This window comes from Ooceraea biroi, chromosome 3 (assembly GCF_003672135.1).
Source record: "Ooceraea biroi isolate clonal line C1 chromosome 3, Obir_v5.4, whole genome shotgun sequence".
Classification (NCBI taxonomy): Eukaryota; Metazoa; Arthropoda; class Insecta; order Hymenoptera; family Formicidae; genus Ooceraea; species Ooceraea biroi.
The window spans coordinates 7,411,841-7,432,605 of NC_039508.1; the positions used below are offsets into that span (position 1 = coordinate 7,411,841).

The window sequence follows — 20,765 nt, forward strand, 5'->3', positions numbered from 1 at the left end:
TGACTGGGTAACACAAAGATCAAAGGTTCCGACGTTACTGTCGTAACTGGTTATAGTTAAACTGTGCCCATGATTGGAACGCAGCTAATGTAGACTAGAGTCCTAAATAATAAGAGAAGCGCAATCGTTACCCCCTCCATGCTTCCCATGGTCGCCATGTTGGGCCCACAGCTGTCTATTTGTATACAACGTAGCTTATGTATCTGGTCCATTTGGTTATTCTTAATAGAAATATGTTTCAAAAATGTCTCAGGGATATCTAAAATATTCTTTTTAGAAAATAACATAAATATATTATAAATATATTTTTTTCTCACTTATAGTACACCGATTACAGTTAGTTTTCCAACAGAATGTATTACGGGCTCAACATGGCGGTCAGCCAATCAGCAAGTGAGACGCCGATTGCGCTTCTCTGATTATTTAGGACTCTAATGTAGACATAAGCTGATATAAAGCTTTGGAGATCGAGTGCCATTATTCCCAGAAGAAGAAGAAGAGTAGACATAAACATAAGCAGGCACAAGTCTATATAAATAATATTGCTAAAGATAGAACACTCATTCTTCACTGATCGTGCTAGTCATTATTAATTATTGGACTGTGTACCCTTAAAGGCAGGAGCACAGACTTTTGCATAAGCACATAAAAAGATGCATAAGGAATTTGATTGGTCTATAAGCATGTGCATAAGGAAATGGACCAATCAAATTCCTTATGCATCTGTTTATGCGCTTATGCAAAAGTGTGCTCCTGCCTTTAGCGTCAAAACAGGTCACGTGATCAAAATTGACCATTGTCCAGCGTTAATTTTGATCACGTGACCTGTTTTGACGCTAAAAATAAGCGTCGAGCGTCAGCATGAAATAGCACCTTTATTTAACATATGTAACAAGTTATTTCGTGCAGCTCAAGTTGAATTTATTATAACATAAAAACAAAAATAGAACGTGTATTCCATCGTTTTTGTCGTAAACTTTATTAATTCTTTGCAGAATATAGTTTTGAGATATGTCGATAAATATTATAAAAAATAATTTATCGAAATCGCTTGCGAAACGTAAGTGTAAAATAGCATATTAATTTTTTACTATAATTTATGCACTAATATTCGTCATGTTTAGAGTATATCTTTCAATTATGTCTGTAGTTAAATATTTTTTGTGTCTTATATCGTGAATGAATTACAGCAGTCGTACCTAAATTGTTGAGTCTCAGTCACATACCAATCATCAAGTTCAGTTATGACAGGTTATCAGTTATCAATTATGAAACTATTAACATAATTTGCAGATTTGCAAAGTGTTCCTTTAAATAGAAGCTTTACGGAAATGTCACCTACATATAAAACGTTAGCAGTGTCTGTTCCGAAACCATTTGTTTACATGGTCAAGTTGAATAGACCTGAGAAATTAAATTCCATAAGTCCGGCTATGTGGCAGTATGTAATTTCCGATTTCTGCTATATATTATTCTCTTATAGTTATGGCCTGGTTAAAACATTTGTGTTCTTCCAAACAATTTTTGTATAGAGAATTTGGGACGTGTTTCAACGAATTGGCAGTAAATCCAGATTGCAGAGTAATTATCTTATCAGGTGCTGGCAGAGCATTCTGTGCAGGTAAATTATGAGACGTAATTACAAATAAAGCTATTTATAAATAAATTGCACATTGTAATTATTGTGATTACCAAGATAATCTCATGTATGATTCAACTCTTCAGGGATTGATCTGCAGGGTATGGTAGAATTGGGCCAAAGTATAGCGCAACATGAAGACATTGCACGTAAGTGCAGGGTTTTGGAGCTTAAGATCAAAGAGTATCAAGATTCATTTAGTGCCGTGGAGAAGGTAACTTGTTATTTGTTTTACAAGTTTGTTTTTTCGCTATTTACGAAGTACCTTTTATAGATAAAATTTTTCAATCAGCAGTAATTGGAAAATTGATTGACAGTGTCCGAAGCCTGTGATAGCTGCTGTACATGGTGCATGCATCGGCGCAGGTGTGGATATGATATCTGCAGCCGACATACGTTATGCTTCCTCTAATGCATTCTTTCAAATAAAGGAAGTTGATATAGGAATGGCAGCCGACGTGGGTACCCTTCAGAGATTTCCAAAAGTTGTAGGATCTGACAGTTTGGTAAAGGAGCTTGTTTACACAGCACGGAAATATCCTGCGGCCGAGGCATTAGAAAGCGGATTTATAAGTCGCATGTTTGATAATGAAGAAAGGTAAACTGACAATTACATCGAACAACGTACAAGCTTGCAGCGCTTTGCTCAAAGTAACTTGCATCGATTGGACATTATTCTTTCCATCTACCTATTTTCAGTTTATTAAGTAAATCAATAGAAATTGCTGAGGACATTGCGAACAAAAGTCCGGTTGCAGTACAAGTTTCTAAGAAGAGCATGATATATTCCAGAGATCATTCCGTTCAGGAAGGATTGGATCATATCGTGAGTACTTTATTTGTTTACTCCACCTGAAATTAGATGATATATAAGTGTTATTCACATTATAATATATGTATATTATTCATAATAATATATGTTACTCATTATATTATTTTATTTTGGTCATATATATTATTTGTACTTATTTTATAAACGTTACAAAAATACAAATCGGTTGTTTTTTTTTGTAAAAAGCTCCATCAGTAACACATTTGTTTCAATAGGTGACAAGTAACAGCGCAATGCTTCAAAGTGAAGATTTCATAAATGCAGTTATGTCACAAGCTACTAAAGGTGATCGTCCAGTATTTTCAAAGTTGTGAATTATAATATAAACTATATGTGTACATATATATATGCAGGGTGTCTCAGAACTTCGGAACCGCCGGTTAATGGCGTATAGTTTGGACTTACAGGAGACGGCAAAATGGTAACAGGACTTTTCTACTCACAATCAGCTAAGTCCAAACTATACACCGGCGCAAACTATATTCCTGGAGTTCTGAGACACCCTGTATATGTGTATATATAACGTATATATGTTTTTTACATTGTACCTTATACATGTATAATAAGAATGTAAACTTATTTTGCATATGGAAACGTATTAATGTAAAATATGGAAAGTGTATTGTTACAACTTGTTTAATAAAACAATTTTGATATGATATGAAAATTTTTTGTGTCAAATTATCTCCAGAAAGATTATATATATATATAGCTAACTTTTCTTAGATAACATCTTCCTCAGAGAAAAGACTTTCCAATCTGCGTTTTTTAGGCAATGCTAATTTTGCAGCTTCAATTTTATCAACAATATTATACACGTTAATCTCTTCCGGAATTTTTACCTATAAATTTTGTTTCTGGTACATAATAAATTTTAAGTAACAGACTTAATCAACTTGATAATAGCTTCTTCGGTAAAATGTACATTTGATGTATCTATAAAGTACCATAGCGATATTGAGAAGAAATATATTTTTACGTACAATTAGCAAATTAATGTAATGCTCGTAATTAATCTTTCCTGTCTCCGCGTCACAAGCCACAGCCATTATATCAGACACTTCTTCTTTTGTGAATGGCTCTCCAATTTCCATAATCGATTTCTCCAAATCATCTTTCATAATATATCCACGATGTTCAGGATCTAACAACTGAAATGCTTTCAACAGTTCTTCCGGTTCCGCTGGTTTAAATCTGAATATATCGAGAGCAGATTGTAAATAAAATATTTATACCAATATAGTAAACTATTTATTAATACGTGTAACGAAAGACTTCAGTAAAACGTACTTGCGTTCATTGATCACCTTGCGCATATAGTCCACAAATCTGTTTAATGGTACACAATTATTTTCAACATCTTCTACTTCAACTTGTATTTCTTGTAGTTCAGCTTCTGTGATGACACATCCTGTTAAATAACGCGTACAGATACATTATATATAAAAACTATGCAAAGTTATTTAGATTAAATTTAGATTTTTTTACCGTGGATATTACCTAATGCTCTGATTATAGTTCCTAGATCTCTGACATCTACTTCTCCACTTCTCGCATTATCAAACACATCGAACGCTTCACATAATCTTCTCTCTAATAGCGTTGGTTCGATAGACACTAAGTGTATAATTAGAAGAAAGTCATGATCTACATTAGATACAAAAATTCTTGTCAATATACTTACTGATATACCGAGAAAAACCTCTGACTTATAACTTTCTTTAAGACTAACAATAAGTAAGAATAAAGGAAGAACTGATGGAATATCAGTTTTCATGAATTGTTTGATCAATAAGTAACGTGAGCTTAATCAGTAGGATCACAGAAAATCCATATTAGGTACATATATTAATTCGTAAGTAGAAAGTTTGCAAAAGACTTTATTTTACATTTGTACATATTATAGTTAGAAAATCATTGACTAATACATACATCTTTGAGTTTCTCGTCTAGTCAAACGCTGTTCGATGATACTTTTTCTGGGAGATAACTCGGGCATCAGGCAGCGCAAACGATTTATGCATTTGAGAAGATACGTCGTTACAAGCAATACGAGCAATGTTTTTATTAATTAAATTAAATTAAATTAAATTGTGTGTGTGCGTGTACGTAACAAACGTGACTTGTCACAGTTTGATAAAAATAATTTTCATTGAAGTACAACTTTTTATAAATTATAAAAATAAATGAAAAATGAATTTATACATAATTGCAAATTTGATGACAATCAAATTTACATGAATTAAACAATTGCAGGAGGAATTTTGTGACAATTTCAAGATGTACGTACTATTTACACAAGCCAAGTTTATCTCACATCTTTAAATATAAAAGTAATAAAAATTTATTAAACGCACACATACGTATACATAATATTTTTTACCTATTTATTAATTTTATATATATATATATATATATATATATATATAATGTATGGATATATGTATGTACATAACATAATTGCGATATTAAAAGTGCGCAGTTTGTCGATCAATCTCAGTAATGTCTTCGACAATTTCTTGAACACGTGTCCCAATCTTTTTAGCTATATCGGCCTTTTCGTTATTCGGTAAGAAAAGATAGCGCCAAACCAAATCGCCGTCAATGATTCCTCTCGCTGGGTTACCTTGATTTCGTACATAACTCTTGTATGTACTAAACGGAATAAGATAATTTACATGTTATTATCAATATCAATAATTAACTTGTCAAATAAAGTAATTGCAGTTGCAATATTATTGCAATCTTAATTGATACTTGCCGGTATGCTTTTGGATTCAAACCCGCGATATGACACATATGTGTGACTAACACATTTTGCAACATAAGCAGTCTTCGATATGTTTTTTCTAGTACCGGTAAAATATAACCGAGGCTACCATCCAATGATGCTAAGATAAATATACAAAAATATAAAAAATATGTTATATTTATAATATATTATATATTATTAGGCACACAAATTAAATCGGTACTTTCTTGTTTTGAAGAAATTTCGCCTTTATTTACTCTTTTTTTTTCTAGAGAGGGTTTATCGGTTGCCCGATGGATGAAGAAAAGTAGTAGAAAATTTTGAAGACATGTTTATTATCAACAAACAATATAGAAATTATTACTTCGCCCAGCAAATCATTAAAATTGCTCATATTTTAGTGATTCATCGATCAAATCTGGCAATCATCTCGATGTTCAGATGTTCAAATAATCGTGTGAGACGTTATAAAACTTTAACAAATTGCGTGCCAACGGGATTTGTAGACTTATTAAAACACAGTTATTATTCTTTTCTGCCAGAAAGCAATCTCACTAAATTAGAATCAATATGGATCTATATGAATAAATTATAAAATATATTATATAAAATAATAACTGTGTTTTAATAAGTCTAACAAATCTCGTTGGCACGCAGTTTCTTAAAGTTAGGAAGTTTTATAACGTCTCACACGATTATTTGAAAATCTGAACACATCGAGATGATTGCCAGATTTGATCGATGAATCACTAAAATATGAGCAATTTTAATGTTTATTATCCTTTTATAAATAAAGGTTCAATTTCTTCAAAGAAGCACTAAATTAATTTACCTACACGTAATATAATACAATAAAAAAAATGTTAAATATTATTATGTACATGTTATCATAATTATTTTAATATTCATTATCTATTCATATCTCGACTTACCGTACATAGTAACATGTCTCTTATCAGCACCGGAAAAGTGCTTCTTATTATTCGCAGGATCAGTGATCCTGCATCTAATGCGGAAGAAAGTATTTACTTTTTGTCCTAAGTGAAAGTCTGCTTTCCTAATCAGCTTTTGACCTCCCAGACTTTCTCTAGATTCTGGCTGATACATAAATAAAGCTAAATTGCTCTCCCCGTCAGCCACAAGAAATCCTAAATTCGTATTGTCAATTAAATATTCTATCGTGTACACTTCCGCTGGTCTAAAATCCTGTCGCGGAATAACAAATTATAATTATATAATATATTTCTATGTGGTCAAAACTATAACTAATGTTTATTCAAAATAAAAAAAGTCATACTCACCCTGCTAACGAGAGAGAGTGTTCTATACTCTTCCTGAAATCTTAGTAAACTAATCGATTTATAGACATCAGCTATCAGAATGAGGCTCTTGATACTTAGCATCTGATGAATATAAATCTGAGTATCGATAAAAGCGACACCAACAAGGTCGTTATCTTTCAATTGCCAAATATATATCTGTAATCGAAAAATTACAATTTTTTCAAACCGTTTATAATCGATATAAAAATAACAATAGAATTTCTTATGAAAATTCAAAGGGGTACCTTTTGGCCCACAGCTGAGACTAGAAATCCAGATACTTGTGTTATAGCTGTTATTGGCCCCTTCTGCTCCTTTGCGTAAATCTGTTTAAACCTATTCTTGGTTAATGGTTGTCCAGGTTCAGGTACCACTTCAATTATGTCGAATATGAGTATCTAAAAATGGAAAAAAAAATGATAACAGCACAATTAATCAATGAAGCTTGGTCTCGAGTTTCTCTCGACGCACTTGTAAAACTTACCCGTCCTCTGCTTGTGATGTCTTCGCCATAATTATAATTAGTGCCTAGTACTATGTACCCTTTCAAACCGGATCTTGTTCCTTCGTAAGCCAGAGATACGTTCTTCAAGCAGGTAACATGCTCCCATTGATCCAACTCGATTTTTGTATTAGGAATAGTCTCCCACGAAACTGGAGAGAACAGCACGATAGAAAACTGCTCTTGAAACGGATACAGGAATCTTTCCGGATGCTCTTCTTCCGTAAATTCCTGATTAACATAAAAGTACACTTGATATTAATCTATCAACAACGAAATACTAATAGTCGCTTTCTTAAGCCATATGATAAGCATTATAAACACTGAGCTAAGAGATTCGAAAAATGTTAGATAATAGTATACCAATATACCTTATCTTCGCCATTAAACCTGTAGTAACTTTTCAAAGGTTCCGCTATGCTTGTTATGACGCAATAGGTCTTGCTCTCAAGATGATACGTAACAAAATGTGGGGTACATCGTAAGGGAACTTTTCTAACTGGCCAGGGAGCATCGTACGATAGATGAGTCGGCAAAACACATATCCGTAGTTCTTCCTGATATTTAAATAAAATAAGATTTTAAATCATGAAGCTGTATATGGTAAATGATAAATACTGCAAATATGCAGCATTCATAAGGCGTGACAATCTTATAAAATACTGACTTTAATGCAAAATTTTTTAAATAAAAGTTATAGGACATTTAAAGTACTAAGTGCATAATATTATTGCTACCCGTGCATTGTTTTTGATGATATCATCACAATAATAATTTTACTAATAAAATCTGTTTTTTTTTTCTGTTTTTTGTTATTTAAATAATAAAATATTTCTTATTAATATTTCTTATTAATGTATCTCTCAAGAATAAAATAACTTTCGAAAACACTTTTATTGAACATTCTTTTTAAAATCCTATAATTTTTGCATAAAATTATTTCTCTGAAATTAGTATTTCAAGAAAGATCAAATTACATGTGCCTTAACATTGTGCCATATCGAACATAAAGAATACCTTTTTGTTAAAATACAGGAAACCTTGCGGACAATTGATATTATTGAAAGCAGCGAAAGATGTGATAGAACCGTCAATGCCCATTGGATGTGTGCGTAATTCACCACGTCCAGTCAAAAATATCCAATGCGGATAATCGCTGCAAATGAATATTCCATTATATCCAGCAATGTTGCTGAAGTAGCGCATCATGCAAATACGAGTGTCACTCGTATTTGTTGGCACATCCTCTTCTTTAGGTTTCGGACTGTAAAAAATATTTAATATTATTATGTAAAATTATCTAAGCAAAACAGAATGACTGATTGAAGATACATAGCTTATAAAAATTTCACCCTTTTGGCACAAGAATAATTACATTTACAATTATGATATTCGAAATATGTATGCGCGTATATAATGAAATTTATACATATAAAAATGTATCTTTTGATGTGATTACTTTTTTTTAAATATTATGTTACACAACTATTCGAACCTGAAATGCCCTGGAATTATTCCGTGGTCCAACTTTTTAAACCTCAATTTTAAGTGACCTTTAGGATATCTGTAAGCTTGATAGATCTGTAGCTCTGAATCGAGACGTACTAAAAGCATCGGGCGATTTCCATGATGTCCTAGAGCAACCATTAAGATTTCACGCACCTTCAACAATAAATAATAAATATTGTTTAATAGTATAGAAATGAATGAGAAGAAATACGAACCAACGTTTATGGAAACTTATACAAAATTCATGCTGACATGCGAAATATAGGAATTCATGCTGGATTGACTTTACTCAATAATTATTACTTTATTAAACATTTTAAAAAATGATACTTTTCGAGTTTTTCATGAGAAACATCACTGTGTAAATAGTGGGCGCGAATTAAATTACACCCTGTATATTCTGTACTTTCTTCCATTCTTTTCATCCCCAAATCTCTGCCTCAAATCCTATGCCACTTCCCACCAATCAATCAACTAATTCCTCCTTCCACAATCTCAACCAACTCTTCTCCGACATGCGAAATACGATATTGTTAAATGTGATTTGGTCTCAACCATGTGTAAATTACCTGCATTTCGGGATTAGGAATCTCGTTAATCGGTGCTGATTGAAGAGTCGTAGATTCCATACTGTCGTGCAGCACATACTGACCGTAACCAAAGTTGCGAATCAGATAAGACAACCGTAAATCAGGTAAGGAATAAATTTCTAATGTCCCACTATCTCTGTAGACAAGTAACCAGTACGTGGGCTTAATCTCTTGCAAATGCTTCTGCCACCTGTTGTAGAAAGAAATTTCATATTACATACAGTGTCGCTAAAAGTATATAGCCAAACGTTTTGCCAATGTAATCAATTTCTATAGATAAAAAAAGTGTCATAACGGTAATAAAGGTAATAAAAGAATTTCGCAGTACTGAAAAGATTTGTGTGCATAGCATGTAATGTACGCAATGCAAAAAATAAATAAATTTTGTGTGTATAAATATATTTGGTAATAAAAGATAATCAAGATATCTTCGTTCGTAAGGGGTAGAGCGGATTGAGTGGAATAGAAGACAAGATTAGAAATTATTCGCCAGGCAGTTCAATTCAAGTAAATTATCACCGCGTTTTCCTGGCAATGTCTGATGGAATAGAAGAGTCATTTTGCGTCTTGCGATCTTCATAATAATTATTGAGATATTAATTAAAGAAGATCGATAAATGAATGTACATTTCGTGCGCTAAACTATCAGAAAATATTAGAAAAAAATGCCAGTGACTCGTTGTGCATCTCCTTTCTGTGCTCAATTGCCAATACCTTTTATTTAATTAATATCTCGATAGTTATTGCGAAGATCGCAAAACGGTAGAAAACTTTTTAACTCAACTCGATTCGCTTTACATCCTCGTGAGCGTTGGCTCGCGTTCATTACCGGATACTCTGTGTATATCATACGCTTAAAGAAATATATGAGCGACACTATAAATACTGAATAAAAAGATAACTTAAAAGAACTGCTTGTAAAAAATTACATTTGTATTATATAATCCTTCATGATAATAATAACGAGAAAAATAGGACACAACTAAATTCAAGCACACATTTAGAAATAAACACACAACTAGCAGTCAAGTGAAGGAATTTTACCAAGGCGCTTTTTTAGTAGCTCCATCCGACGCTTTTGAATGTGACGGCGTAGGCATTTGGAACGCCGGGGCATCCCCGTATAATAGATCATCTTCATTATCGATGTTACCAAGTACAGGTGTTTCCTCTACGTTTTGCTCTTCTTCAACTTGTTCATCGTCCGCAGTCTCAAGTAATTGTGTCGTAAAAATTCCACTTACATCTCTATAAGCGCACAGCGCTTCTATTTGAGGACGCTACAAGTAAACAAATTCATAGATAGAGGTATACAAATGCATACAAACATACACGCGAGAGACAATTCGAAGAATATTTTGTGTAACATCTAATTTAATATTAATAGTAATTAATATTTAATATTAATTTTTATGTAATTTCATTAATCCCGTGAAATGAGCGTACTTACGAATAATAAATTAGCAGTCTGAGCATGCAGTTTTGCTGTGCCTCTTACTTCTCTGAGTGTCAGTAACATTACCTGACCATCCTCCGAAAGTAATGTTACATATGGATCTGCACAACTTGCATGTACTATCGGGCAGCCAAGATCTATCGGCATGTGTTGAATCTGTAAATAAATAAAAACAAGTGAAATCTACTAGTATGCAATATATTAATTCATAATCTTTGTCATTATGATCGATCTATCTCTAACCATTAAATAATTTCATAAATAGAAGAAAAAGATCTTCACATTAAATCACAATTTGCTCTATATACATTTTGTGTATAAAGTATTTAGTAAAGTTAAAAGTTAATCGGTTTATGTTATATACATATATTTTATACAGGGTGTTTCAGAAATAGGTGGACTTTAAGATTATATGTTAAATAATAATTATTGCTTATTAATTTCGTTAACTTTAATCGTTAATATCAAATCCGCAAATCGCAAACTGATACAGGACTTTTCTGTTCAGCTAAGTCCGGGCTATATGCCATTAACGGATGATAGGACGAGGTCACTGAGACGACCTGTATTTTGAATTAAACTGAAAGGATTAACGTGCCTGTTCAATGCCTTGCAAAAGACGCACTCCCATTTGAGTAACTTGCACAATGTATCTATTAGCACCAAGATTACCGGCAAATACTGTACTTCCCTGTGTGCTAAATCCACTCTGATCTACTTCGTTAATTTCCTGGCCAGTTTGTAGTACCTTTAAATAAATTCCGCTTATTACCAGATATTAATTATAATACATTTAAAAAAATATATATATTTAAATAAATTATTTATATTATTGTAGGTCAGGTGAAGGAATTCTGATACCATAGTTGAATCTTCTTGACTCAATATTAAAAATGCATGCGATCCCTCTGCTTCTGGTTTGACTTGCTCATCATTGTTTAATGTGCCAATGACAGTCCACATGTCCTCACACCCAGGTAATTCAAACGTTGTCACAACCTATTTTCATTAGTGAGATTAATACACTATTACGTTCCCTTAAGTAAGATACTCGACTTGCGACATTAATGTTAATAATAAATTTTTCAATCAATAGAAAACAATTAATCTTTGTTTCCAAAAATATACTATATGAAATATACATGTAATTTGATGTACATGACATGTACACACACACACACACACACACACACACACACACACACACACACACACACACACACACACACACACACACACACACACACCGATGTATTATTTATATAATATTTTCATGTATATTTAGCTTGGATCAAATAGGTTTGTACTTAGACACGTAAACATAAATAGATAAAATTGCTTATATTTTAGTGGATCAAACCTGGCAAATGTCGATGTTAAGACATGAAACTTTTCTAACCGAAGTAACTGTGCGCTAACGGCATTTGTTAGACTTAAACACAGTCATTATTCTAATTAGAATCAAATATGAAATATGAATAAATTAATTGCCAGGTTTGATCCACTAAAATATAAGCAATTTTAATGACTGACTGGCGACTTAATAATTTCTATAGTAATAAATAGATAAACATTTAAGAAATTTTAAAGAATTAATGATGTTATAAATTCATTCTATTAATCGTTCGAGTGAGTGTCGGGCGCAATTGTATTATCGTTGCGCTATCCTGTCCATAAAGCGCCATTGCATCGATTTAATATGTATAACTGACGTATTTTTATTGTGCAATGTACAGTTTGTGTTGTAATTTGAGATAGCGTTATTAAATCAAAATTTTCCCTTTCGAAATTTTGTACTACATGAAAAGAAAGCAGAGCAACTTGATACTTTTCCGTGGCCCTCAAACGCTTATTATGTATCATTAATATTTAGGTATTAATATATTAATTAATATTTAGGATTAAAATTAGAGATTGCTACTAGAACGACTACACAAATGCGGCGGTACGCACATGAATGGACTACAAGAACTATTAATTACCTGAGGACGTATAGAATGTTGTAATACACAAAGCGCACCATTTTTACCATACCCTGATGTCGTTACAAGTTCCACATCAGGATCCTGATTGTGCAAGAATTCTTCCGACAGGAAAGCGGGTTCTCCCATGGAAATATTTCCACATGGTCCAATATTCAATAAACTGTCACATACCTACAGATAAAAGAATTATATAAATTAATAACGGCATGTTACGAGCAATTAAGGTGAATATAAAGCTATACAGGGTGTTTGATAACTTCGCGACCGCCGGTTACTGGCGTATAGTTTGGACCTAGCCGAATAGAAAAGTCCTGTGCCATTTTGCGATTTTCGTAATAATTACCGAGTTATTAAAGGATTAAAGTAACCGAATAAGAGCGCGGCTCGTGCAGCGAGTCGTCGGTACGACGGCCTAGCGCTCCTCCGACTTTCTAATAATATTCTAATAATATTGCGTGTTGCACAGCGTGATGGTACGGAAAATGAAATGCGTGAAGCAATCATTGCCGCCTTCAATACCATCACGCCGGAAATGGCGTACCGTGCAACACGCAATATTATTAGAAGAGCCGAACTCTGTGTACAAAAACGAGGAAGGCACTTCGAACAGTTTTTACATTAAGTAACGAAAGTGGACTAGGCCATTTAATATTACATTTTAATATTACTGTATTTGTGAATCAATTAATTATAACTTCAATTCATGTCATTGTTAACTTTATTATCACTTTAATAATAATAATAAATTGATCATTTAATATATCTGGTTCTTCCAATTTCTCTTTGCTATTTCAACCCATCTTTATAATTTGTGCCAAAAACTTTTTAGATATGTTTATTTTTCAATATTAGCCCGCCCGTCCCCCACCGCGCTACGGTCGGAGGAGCGCTCGGCCGTCGTACCGACGACTCGCTGCACGAGCCGCGCTCTTATTCGGTTACTTTAATCCTTTAATAACTCGGTAATTATTGCGAAAATCGCAAAATGGCACAGGACTTTTCTATTCGGCTAGGTCCAAACTATACGCCAGTAACCGGCGGTCGCAAAGTTATTAAACACCCTGTATATAATAGCATGATAGTATGATGCACTATACTATACCTCAAAAATATACGAGGTAATCTGGATAGACGTATGAGTTTCACTACCGTATACTTCCAACTCTTCTGGATCTTTGATATCTAACACGTCCGATGCCATCCAGTCGCCAAGAAAATCCTGTTTTGCTTTCTTGGCCGGAGTCTCCTCGTTTTCATTCTCTTCGTCGATATCATCATTAACATTTTTCACGGTTTCCGATTCTTTCTCCGTGAACCGTAATAGTAACGAATTCCCGAGCCGAGAACCAAGAAAGAGATAATTGTCCTCACACATACATACCTAAATTATAATCCATAATTATAATACATTTATGTATGTACATTAGGGTGTCCCTTATTTAACCAACCTCGGAATTTCTTTGTTTTCACTCCTTAAAAAGATTTCAATATGGATAAAAATAAGCTCTAAATTTTTTCAGTTTTTTAATAATTTTTTAGTTATTGTCACTGATATTTTCAAAATAATCTGTTGAAGATATTAATGTTCCATTTGGATTGTAAAGATATTATTATTAAATTTATTCACATAATTTAATATTATTCTCATAATTTCTCATAATGACTAATTAAAAATAAAAATATTAATTATAAGCTATTATTTGTAAAATTTATATTTTATATAAATAGATACCCAGATAAACTAATGTACGTAAACTTTACAGTAACTTTAAGTATACTAAAAATCACGAAGTTCATCAACGTTTAGTCGTTTATGACTGATCATATTGTACTCATATTTATCACATAGAATGACGAAATACGAAAGAAATATGAAAAAAAAAGATCAAAATATATCTCAAACAATATGTCATGTTAAGTGTAATATGATAATCTCTTTCTTTGAGTAACTTTTAGTAAATTGTTGTATCAATACAACACAAAATTTATATTATTGTATGACGTAAATGTAATAATTAATTCAATACAATATACTTCATAAATGTAATGAAAAGAATTGTAAAGTTTCCATCATCGATTGTCTCACGTAAAATGATAATCATGAGTACCTAAATAAATAAATTTTGATCTTTTTTTCATATTCTTTTCGTATTTCTTCATTCTATATGATAAATATGTGCAATCTGATCAGTCATAAACGACTAAACGTTGATGAACTTTATGATTTAGTATACTTAAAGTTACTATAAAGTTTACGTACATTAGTTTATCTGGGTATCTATTTATATAAAATATAAATTTTACAAATAATAGCTTATAATTAATATTTTTATTTTTAATTAGTCATTATGAGAAATTATGAGAATAATATTAAATTATGTGAATAAATTTAATAATAATATCTTTACAATCCAAATGGAACATTAATATCTTCAACAGATTATTTTGAAAATATCAGTGACTTGTCGGTACGGGTGAACAATAACTAAAAAATTGAAAAAAAATGAAAAAATTTAGAGCTTATTTTTATCCATATTGGAATCTTTTTAAGGAGTGAAAACAAAGAAATTCCGAGGTTGATTAAATAAGGGACAGCCTAATGTATATGTGTGTATTGATCAATACATACATTTGCGACTAAAGTTGAACGATAACAGAGTTAACATTTCGCATGCTCAGATATGTCGAATAGTCAAATACAGCAGATATTTGGTTATTTTTAATTTTGAATTATGCGTATTTAATATTTATATTTAATGCGTATGCAATGTACAAATGGCATATACAGTAGCGCTCATAAATGTTTTGACAACATTTAAAGAGTCATTCCAGTGTGACATTTTCAAAAGTCGATTTTTGCTTGTATCGAAAAAACAAAAATATATATATATATATATTCAAGAATATATTGTTGAATTTTGATAAAAAATTCCAAGTATTTCGGCTTTTACAGCTGCTTCTTTTAAAGAGCATAAAGCGTGCTTCTTGGAACCGCGATTAGTTATAGTTAGTAGTTTCGAGTCTTCGCCACTATCTGACTCGCTTCTATATCTGTTTGAATTGTTTGTAGTATCCCCTTTTGAAATCTGTGTGTTTACACAATTAAAAATAAAAAACAAAACAAGAAAACAAGCTGAAAATGAAACCATAGTAATTTAAGACATCTCTTTTTAAACGTGCTATCTTTGTGTTAGCAAAAAAAGATTTAAAAAATTAATTTTGGTTTGAAATTTTTTTATATTCTTCATAAGTATCTTAATAAGTCACAAAAAGTTTTATACTATTATATTTTGTATTCACTAACCAAAACATTCCTGAAAATTTAAATTTTTTTGCTCAATATTTTAAGCATTATACTAGAATGACTTCTTGCAATGCTTATAAACACATGAAGGTAGCGAATGTAAAGACAGTGGTCATTTTCGTGTGATTACTCGTCAAAATTACATGTTGAAAGCGAGATTAAGAAAAATATGATCAATAATCTTTTACTTTTATTTAAAATTCCTGTACTTTGCTCGGTTCATAAGTATTTTGACATACGCAATTTACTTAAGACATATTATGATTTAGATATTAAAAAGTTTATTTTTTTAAGAAGTAAATTATGTCTTTAACAAAAATATTGTCAAAATAATTTTTGAATTAGCTTCTTCTTGTCGAACATCCTTAAAAAATTATAGTTATTGTTTGTTGTAACAAATTGTTTAAGTTATTAATGACTAATTTGCTGAACTTTTTGTGAAATTTATAATTTTATTATAAATATAATAGAATAAAATATAATAAATATAATAAAATTATATGAAAAATAATATCTTTGTCAAAATACCTATGAGCGCTACTCTACTATAAGTAAAAACTGTTTCTTCATGAAATTTAATGTGCATTTGTACTATAATTTCAGTGTCGTCAAAGAAGTTCTGTTCACTTCTGTAGCATTCATTGACATCTCGATATATCTGAGCGTACAGAATTTCAGCTCTTAGAGAACTTTAATTTACTTCTTAATTAATTTACTTTAATTTACTAAACTTTAATTTAATTCTTAATTAAAACTATTACACCCTCGGCATTTTTGTAATGGAATTTTATCGGCGAAAAGTTTCAAAGGATCTGCTCTTAAAATTATTATCATTATCATTATAATTAAAATTATTGTTTTGAAATATTATATAGGTACATATACAGGGTGTCCCAGAATTGTGTACGAAGCACTCGTGAGCGGGTAGAACGCACCGAACTGAGAAGAAAAGTCCTTTACCGTTTTGAAATTTTCGCAATAGTTAACGAGTTATTAATTATTAACAATTGCTATATTAGTCCGGCCTACCGCCGAATGCAAGCGCGCGGTGAGATGCGACCGCCTAGAGATCGAGGTTGCTAGGCGAGCGGGGAATTGTTTATTACAAGTGGCAATGGCTAGGCAAGAGCGACTTGTAATAAACAATTCTCCGCTCGCCTAGCAACCTCGATCTCTAGGCGGTCGCATCTCACCGCGCGCTTGCATTCGGCGGTAGGCCGGACTAATATAGCAATTGTTAATAATTAATAACTCGTTAACTATTGCGAAAATTTCAAAACGGTAAAGGACTTTTCTTCTCAGTTCGATGCGTTCTACCCGCTCACGAGCGCTTCATACACAATTCTGGGACACCCTGTATATATATAATGTATGTATACACGTAATTAAGTAATTATTAATTAAATAATAATACTTACACACGATGTTAATACACTAGCAGCAGCCTTGTCAAAGTGAAATCCACGCACGGAGCGCATACTGTCGGCAAAGAGGGATAAAACATACAATTCTCCACTCTTCAGAGAAATAACTAAACGATCCGTGGAGATAAATGCGACTTGTGCTCCTTCCAGACTCATTTTTACACCCTCTTGCGGCTCTATGGAAATCAAGTAATAAACGCACATTTAATAATCAGTATATTACATATGTATTGGATGTTATTACAGTATCCTGATATTAAGATACACAATAATATTAGAAAAAACATCTTACTCAATGGGAAATTTGTACTTGTGTCTGCTAAGCTATTAAGTGATACACCATAGGGTGGTATGCTTTGATTTAAATAGATGAGCGAGTTAACTGCCATTATCAGGGTACCACCTAACGGTTTCTTCACAGGTACGGATTGACAACAGTCAAATGGCAAATTGGAGACGGACCAGATAATAGGATGAACCCTCTGCTGAATATTTAACGATATGGCAACCATCGCACAAGTATCCTGTCTCACTGCAATGCGTCTGCATACAGAAATACTTATAATCCATTCAGGTGGTGTACACGCACACGTGTATACTGTGCGCGCATACATGTACAAATCTTTACGTTTACATGCTAAATATACTCAAATGTACTCTTACCCTGAGAACGTTCTCACTGGTTCATACAAGATTAACAATGTTGGTTCATAATATCCATGTAAAAATTGTAAGTCTATTACGTTGTCCATTTTTTCTTCTAATGTTTTTAACACTATCATGTACGAGGATAATATTGGAGTCTTGTTAGAGGATATTAATTTTGCAGTGTCCAGCAAATCACCATCGTCTAAGCTGGGATCCTTACGGAACGGTAGTACAACTAGTTTTCTGCCATATATTAACATCACCGCGCATCTTCCTTCGGGATCTACTCTTACAATTGGTATATGGTGGTGATTCGTCCATCCATCCTAGTCAAATAAAACATAGCTTGAAGTTTCAAGTATTTAAATATATTGTAAGGCCACATAGCATAGAGCTATACGTAATGCTACAATTTTAATGTCAGAATACTTTAAAAATATATTTTATAAAAATGAATATATATCAGTACTGTAATATTAAATAAAATAAAACAAATAATTTAATTTGAACAGAATAAATAAATTTAAATGTGGATCTTACTCTCATTTCTTCTTCCTCGAAATAATGTAATGACACAGTCCTCAAGTCATGCGTGTCCTGGTCGTATTCCACAACGGATAGTTTTGCATCACGGAAGCTCAGTAAAATAGAATCCCTTTGTGAGCCAATTAAGTGTACAGCTTGCATAGACATGATATTTGCATGCAAAGTATACTGTGTTAAGCACTCCAATTTCATTTTCGGGGGACGCATTTCTGCAACGAAATAATTCTTGTTATCTTTATTCAAATGAGTAAGGCAGGCGTGAATTTACTTAGAAAATTACCTGTATATTTCTCCCTTCTCGTCACATCGATGTCTGGAATTAAACGAAATACCCGTATAACATTTGCGCCAGCGACAACTAGGCATTTTTCAAGACGATTAAAAAAATGGCACGTTATCGCATGCTCCACTCCCGTCGCAGGATGAGTACTTTTACATATAGAATACATGATGAAAAGCCGCTAAAAACAGTCATAGAACTCTTTTAAGCTATGTCAGAAGAGGTTATGTTTCGAAGCCTCAGCAAATAACCTCACACGGATACGGCAGCAATGGCAGCATTGGGCATGTATTCTAGTGTCTTTAGGCATCACTAGAGACCCTCAAGGAAGAGTTCGAAAACGTGACGCCATAGGTTTATTCTTTTTCGCTGCACTTCTGAACTGGTGTAATAAGTTAGAGTTAGGCCGGTATTCATAGTCGGATCTTATATTTAAGACCGCCTTAAGTTTATCTGCAGATGTTGTATATATCATTTCATTGGCTACGGAGTATCTGAAGATAAACTTAAGACGGTCTTAAATATAAGATCCGACTATGAATACGGGCCATAGAGATCCTATAGTATAACCAGAGAGGAACCTGAGAGCGGCCACGCCGCCGTTTACGCCCATATTTTTGCATTGAGAAATTTGAGAAATACAACACCGAATGTGAACTTACATTCCATTTAACATGCACATGCACATGATTTCATAATGACAAAAGATCATGTGCATGTTAAATGGAATGTAAGTTCACATTCGGTGTTGTATTTCTCAAATTTCTCAATGCAAAAATATGGGCGTAAACGGCAGCGTGGCCGCCCATACAGCACGAAAACATTTCAGAAATATTTCAGAAGTATTTCATCTGACAGATGAAAGCATCTCATAAATATTGCAAAATGTTTCTGCAACAGTTATGAGACAACTCCAGAATAGCAAAATGTCCGCGACACTTGCATTCAAAACCTTATAGAAAGGTTGCTGAAAGGTATAGATCAATCTGCAACCTTTCTGAAATATTGCCGAAAGATTATTAAAATAGCTGAAATCTTTTTGATATATTACTAAAGGTTAATTGAAATAATTTTGAAACTTTCCTATGATGTTGCACACAAATTACAAAGCTCTGATTAAAATAAATTGAAAATACTTCAGAAATTATATTTAAATTTATTATACGAGTATTCAGAAGATTGCAAATACTAAAAAGTTATAATAAAAATGATATATAAAATGTATTTATTATTTTTATTGTACGTTTTTATTTAATATTTGCAATCTAATTAATATAATAAATATGATTTCTGAAATATGCTTAATGAAAAAAATACATAATATATATAAGATGTATATAGATATGTATATATCTATATATATAAGATATATAGATATACACATACATAGCTAAACCAAGTATTCACCAAGTTTCCCTTTAAAAAGCGTGAATTGTTGGCACATTGACAAAGAGCCATTCTTATATTATACAGGGTGTCCGAAATAAAGTGACTCAGATGGAAAGTACAGGTAGATAGGAGTAAACCGAGAAGAAAAGTCAAATACTATTTTTCGAAATTCGCAATAGTTATTAAGTTATTAACATATACGTCTGAGCCAATAAACGCGCTGAAAGCGTTAGGCCGGACTCGGGAGATAGAGCGAGAGGCGGAGTCAAGAAGAGTGGGGCGAGGGGGGAACCGCGAGCGACTCGCGAGTCGCGAAGCGCGGCGCGTGACATATGATACCGCGCCGAGAATCTATTATGTATTTGTGCTTTCCGTACATTGCCGACGAGGAAACAATAATTTTCCAGCACGGTGTTTTTAATAGCAAGGAAATGATACGCGTCAATAATAGTACCTCACGGGTGATGTGGAAAGCTATTGCAAATATATGTAGATACACGCGTGTCATACGGTCCTGAGCCTCGAGCAGCTTGTAGGCTGCGCGCGGGAGCTCGAGGTAAGGGAAATAGCGGGAGGCGGCGCTAGCT

General features: G+C 32.8%; 3 protein-coding genes across 5 annotated transcripts; 1 reads left to right on the plus strand and 2 right to left on the minus strand.

The window, feature by feature from the left end:
• Window positions 1-861: 861 nt before the first annotated feature.
• LOC105285690 (delta(3,5)-Delta(2,4)-dienoyl-CoA isomerase, mitochondrial) lies at window positions 862-3,138 on the plus strand. Of its 2 annotated transcripts, XM_011350062.3 has the most exons (8): window positions 862-1,060; window positions 1,294-1,441; window positions 1,533-1,621; window positions 1,726-1,853; window positions 1,957-2,237; window positions 2,339-2,465; window positions 2,687-2,810; window positions 2,972-3,138. In XM_011350062.3, exons 1-7 carry the CDS (start codon window positions 1,012-1,014, stop codon window positions 2,783-2,785), a joined length of 921 nt encoding a protein of 306 aa, XP_011348364.1. In that variant the 5' UTR covers window positions 862-1,011; the 3' UTR covers window positions 2,786-2,810; window positions 2,972-3,138. The 2 variants fall into 2 exon arrangements, with proteins under 2 accessions (XP_011348364.1, XP_011348363.1); XM_011350061.3 differs by having other exon boundaries at window positions 2,687-3,138.
• Window positions 2,318-4,470, minus strand: LOC105285691 (dynein regulatory complex protein 8-like). 2 transcript variants are annotated; one of them, XM_011350063.2, is made up of 5 exons: window positions 4,404-4,470; window positions 3,972-4,118; window positions 3,762-3,882; window positions 3,455-3,665; window positions 2,318-2,491 (listed from the first exon to the last, which is right to left on the minus strand). In XM_011350063.2, the coding sequence occupies exons 1-5, from the start codon at window positions 4,468-4,470 to the stop codon at window positions 2,483-2,485; spliced, it is 555 nt and encodes a 184-aa protein (XP_011348365.1). In that variant the 3' UTR covers window positions 2,318-2,482. The 2 variants fall into 2 exon arrangements, with proteins under 2 accessions (XP_011348365.1, XP_011348367.1); XM_011350065.2 differs by lacking the exon at window positions 4,404-4,470 and adding an exon at window positions 4,156-4,254 and having other exon boundaries at window positions 3,972-4,088.
• On the minus strand, window positions 4,335-18,958 carry LOC105285689 (cleavage and polyadenylation specificity factor subunit 1). Its single transcript, XM_026968300.1, has 21 exons — window positions 18,790-18,958; window positions 18,504-18,718; window positions 17,979-18,289; window positions 17,608-17,858; window positions 17,310-17,491; window positions 13,690-13,968; window positions 12,585-12,758; window positions 11,464-11,601; window positions 11,201-11,350; window positions 10,597-10,758; window positions 10,191-10,426; window positions 9,126-9,336; window positions 8,543-8,709; window positions 8,065-8,311; window positions 7,419-7,604; window positions 7,030-7,278; window positions 6,791-6,943; window positions 6,525-6,701; window positions 6,156-6,429; window positions 5,233-5,362; window positions 4,335-5,126 (listed from the first exon to the last, which is right to left on the minus strand). Exons 1-21 carry the CDS (start codon window positions 18,956-18,958, stop codon window positions 4,940-4,942), a joined length of 4,248 nt encoding a protein of 1,415 aa, XP_026824101.1. The 3' UTR covers window positions 4,335-4,939.
• Window positions 18,959-20,765: the final 1,807 nt, after the last annotated feature.

What these genes read in the sequence shown, in the direction of transcription:
- LOC105285690 (XM_011350061.3), top strand. Translation starts at nt 1,012, where the DNA reads ATGTCGATAAATATTATAAAAAATAATTTATCGAAATCGCTTGCGAAA. An exon ending in CATTTAGTGCCGTGGAGAAG is followed by an intron (nt 1,854 to 1,956) that starts GTAACTTGTTAT and finishes ATTGATTGACAG; the next exon opens with TGTCCGAAGCCTGTGATAGC. An exon ending in ATGTTTGATAATGAAGAAAG is followed by an intron (nt 2,238 to 2,338) that starts GTAAACTGACAA and finishes ACCTATTTTCAG; the next exon opens with TTTATTAAGTAAATCAATAG.
- LOC105285691 (XM_011350063.2), bottom strand. Translation starts at nt 4,470, where the DNA reads ATGCCCGAGTTATCTCCCAGAAAAAGTATCATCGAACAGCGTTTGACT. An exon ending in TAGACGAGAAACTCAAAGAT is followed by an intron (nt 4,119 to 4,403) that starts GTATGTATTAGT and finishes TATCTAATGTAG; the next exon opens with ATCATGACTTTCTTCTAATT. An exon ending in AACTATAATCAGAGCATTAG is followed by an intron (nt 3,883 to 3,971) that starts GTAATATCCACG and finishes GTTATTTAACAG; the next exon opens with GATGTGTCATCACAGAAGCT.
- LOC105285689 (XM_026968300.1), bottom strand. Translation starts at nt 18,958, where the DNA reads ATGTATTCTATATGTAAAAGTACTCATCCTGCGACGGGAGTGGAGCAT. An exon ending in GCTACTAAAAAAGCGCCTTG is followed by an intron (nt 9,337 to 10,190) that starts GTAAAATTCCTT and finishes TTTCTACAACAG; the next exon opens with GTGGCAGAAGCATTTGCAAG. An exon ending in TCTCAGCTGTGGGCCAAAAG is followed by an intron (nt 6,702 to 6,790) that starts GTACCCCTTTGA and finishes TTTCGATTACAG; the next exon opens with ATATATATTTGGCAATTGAA.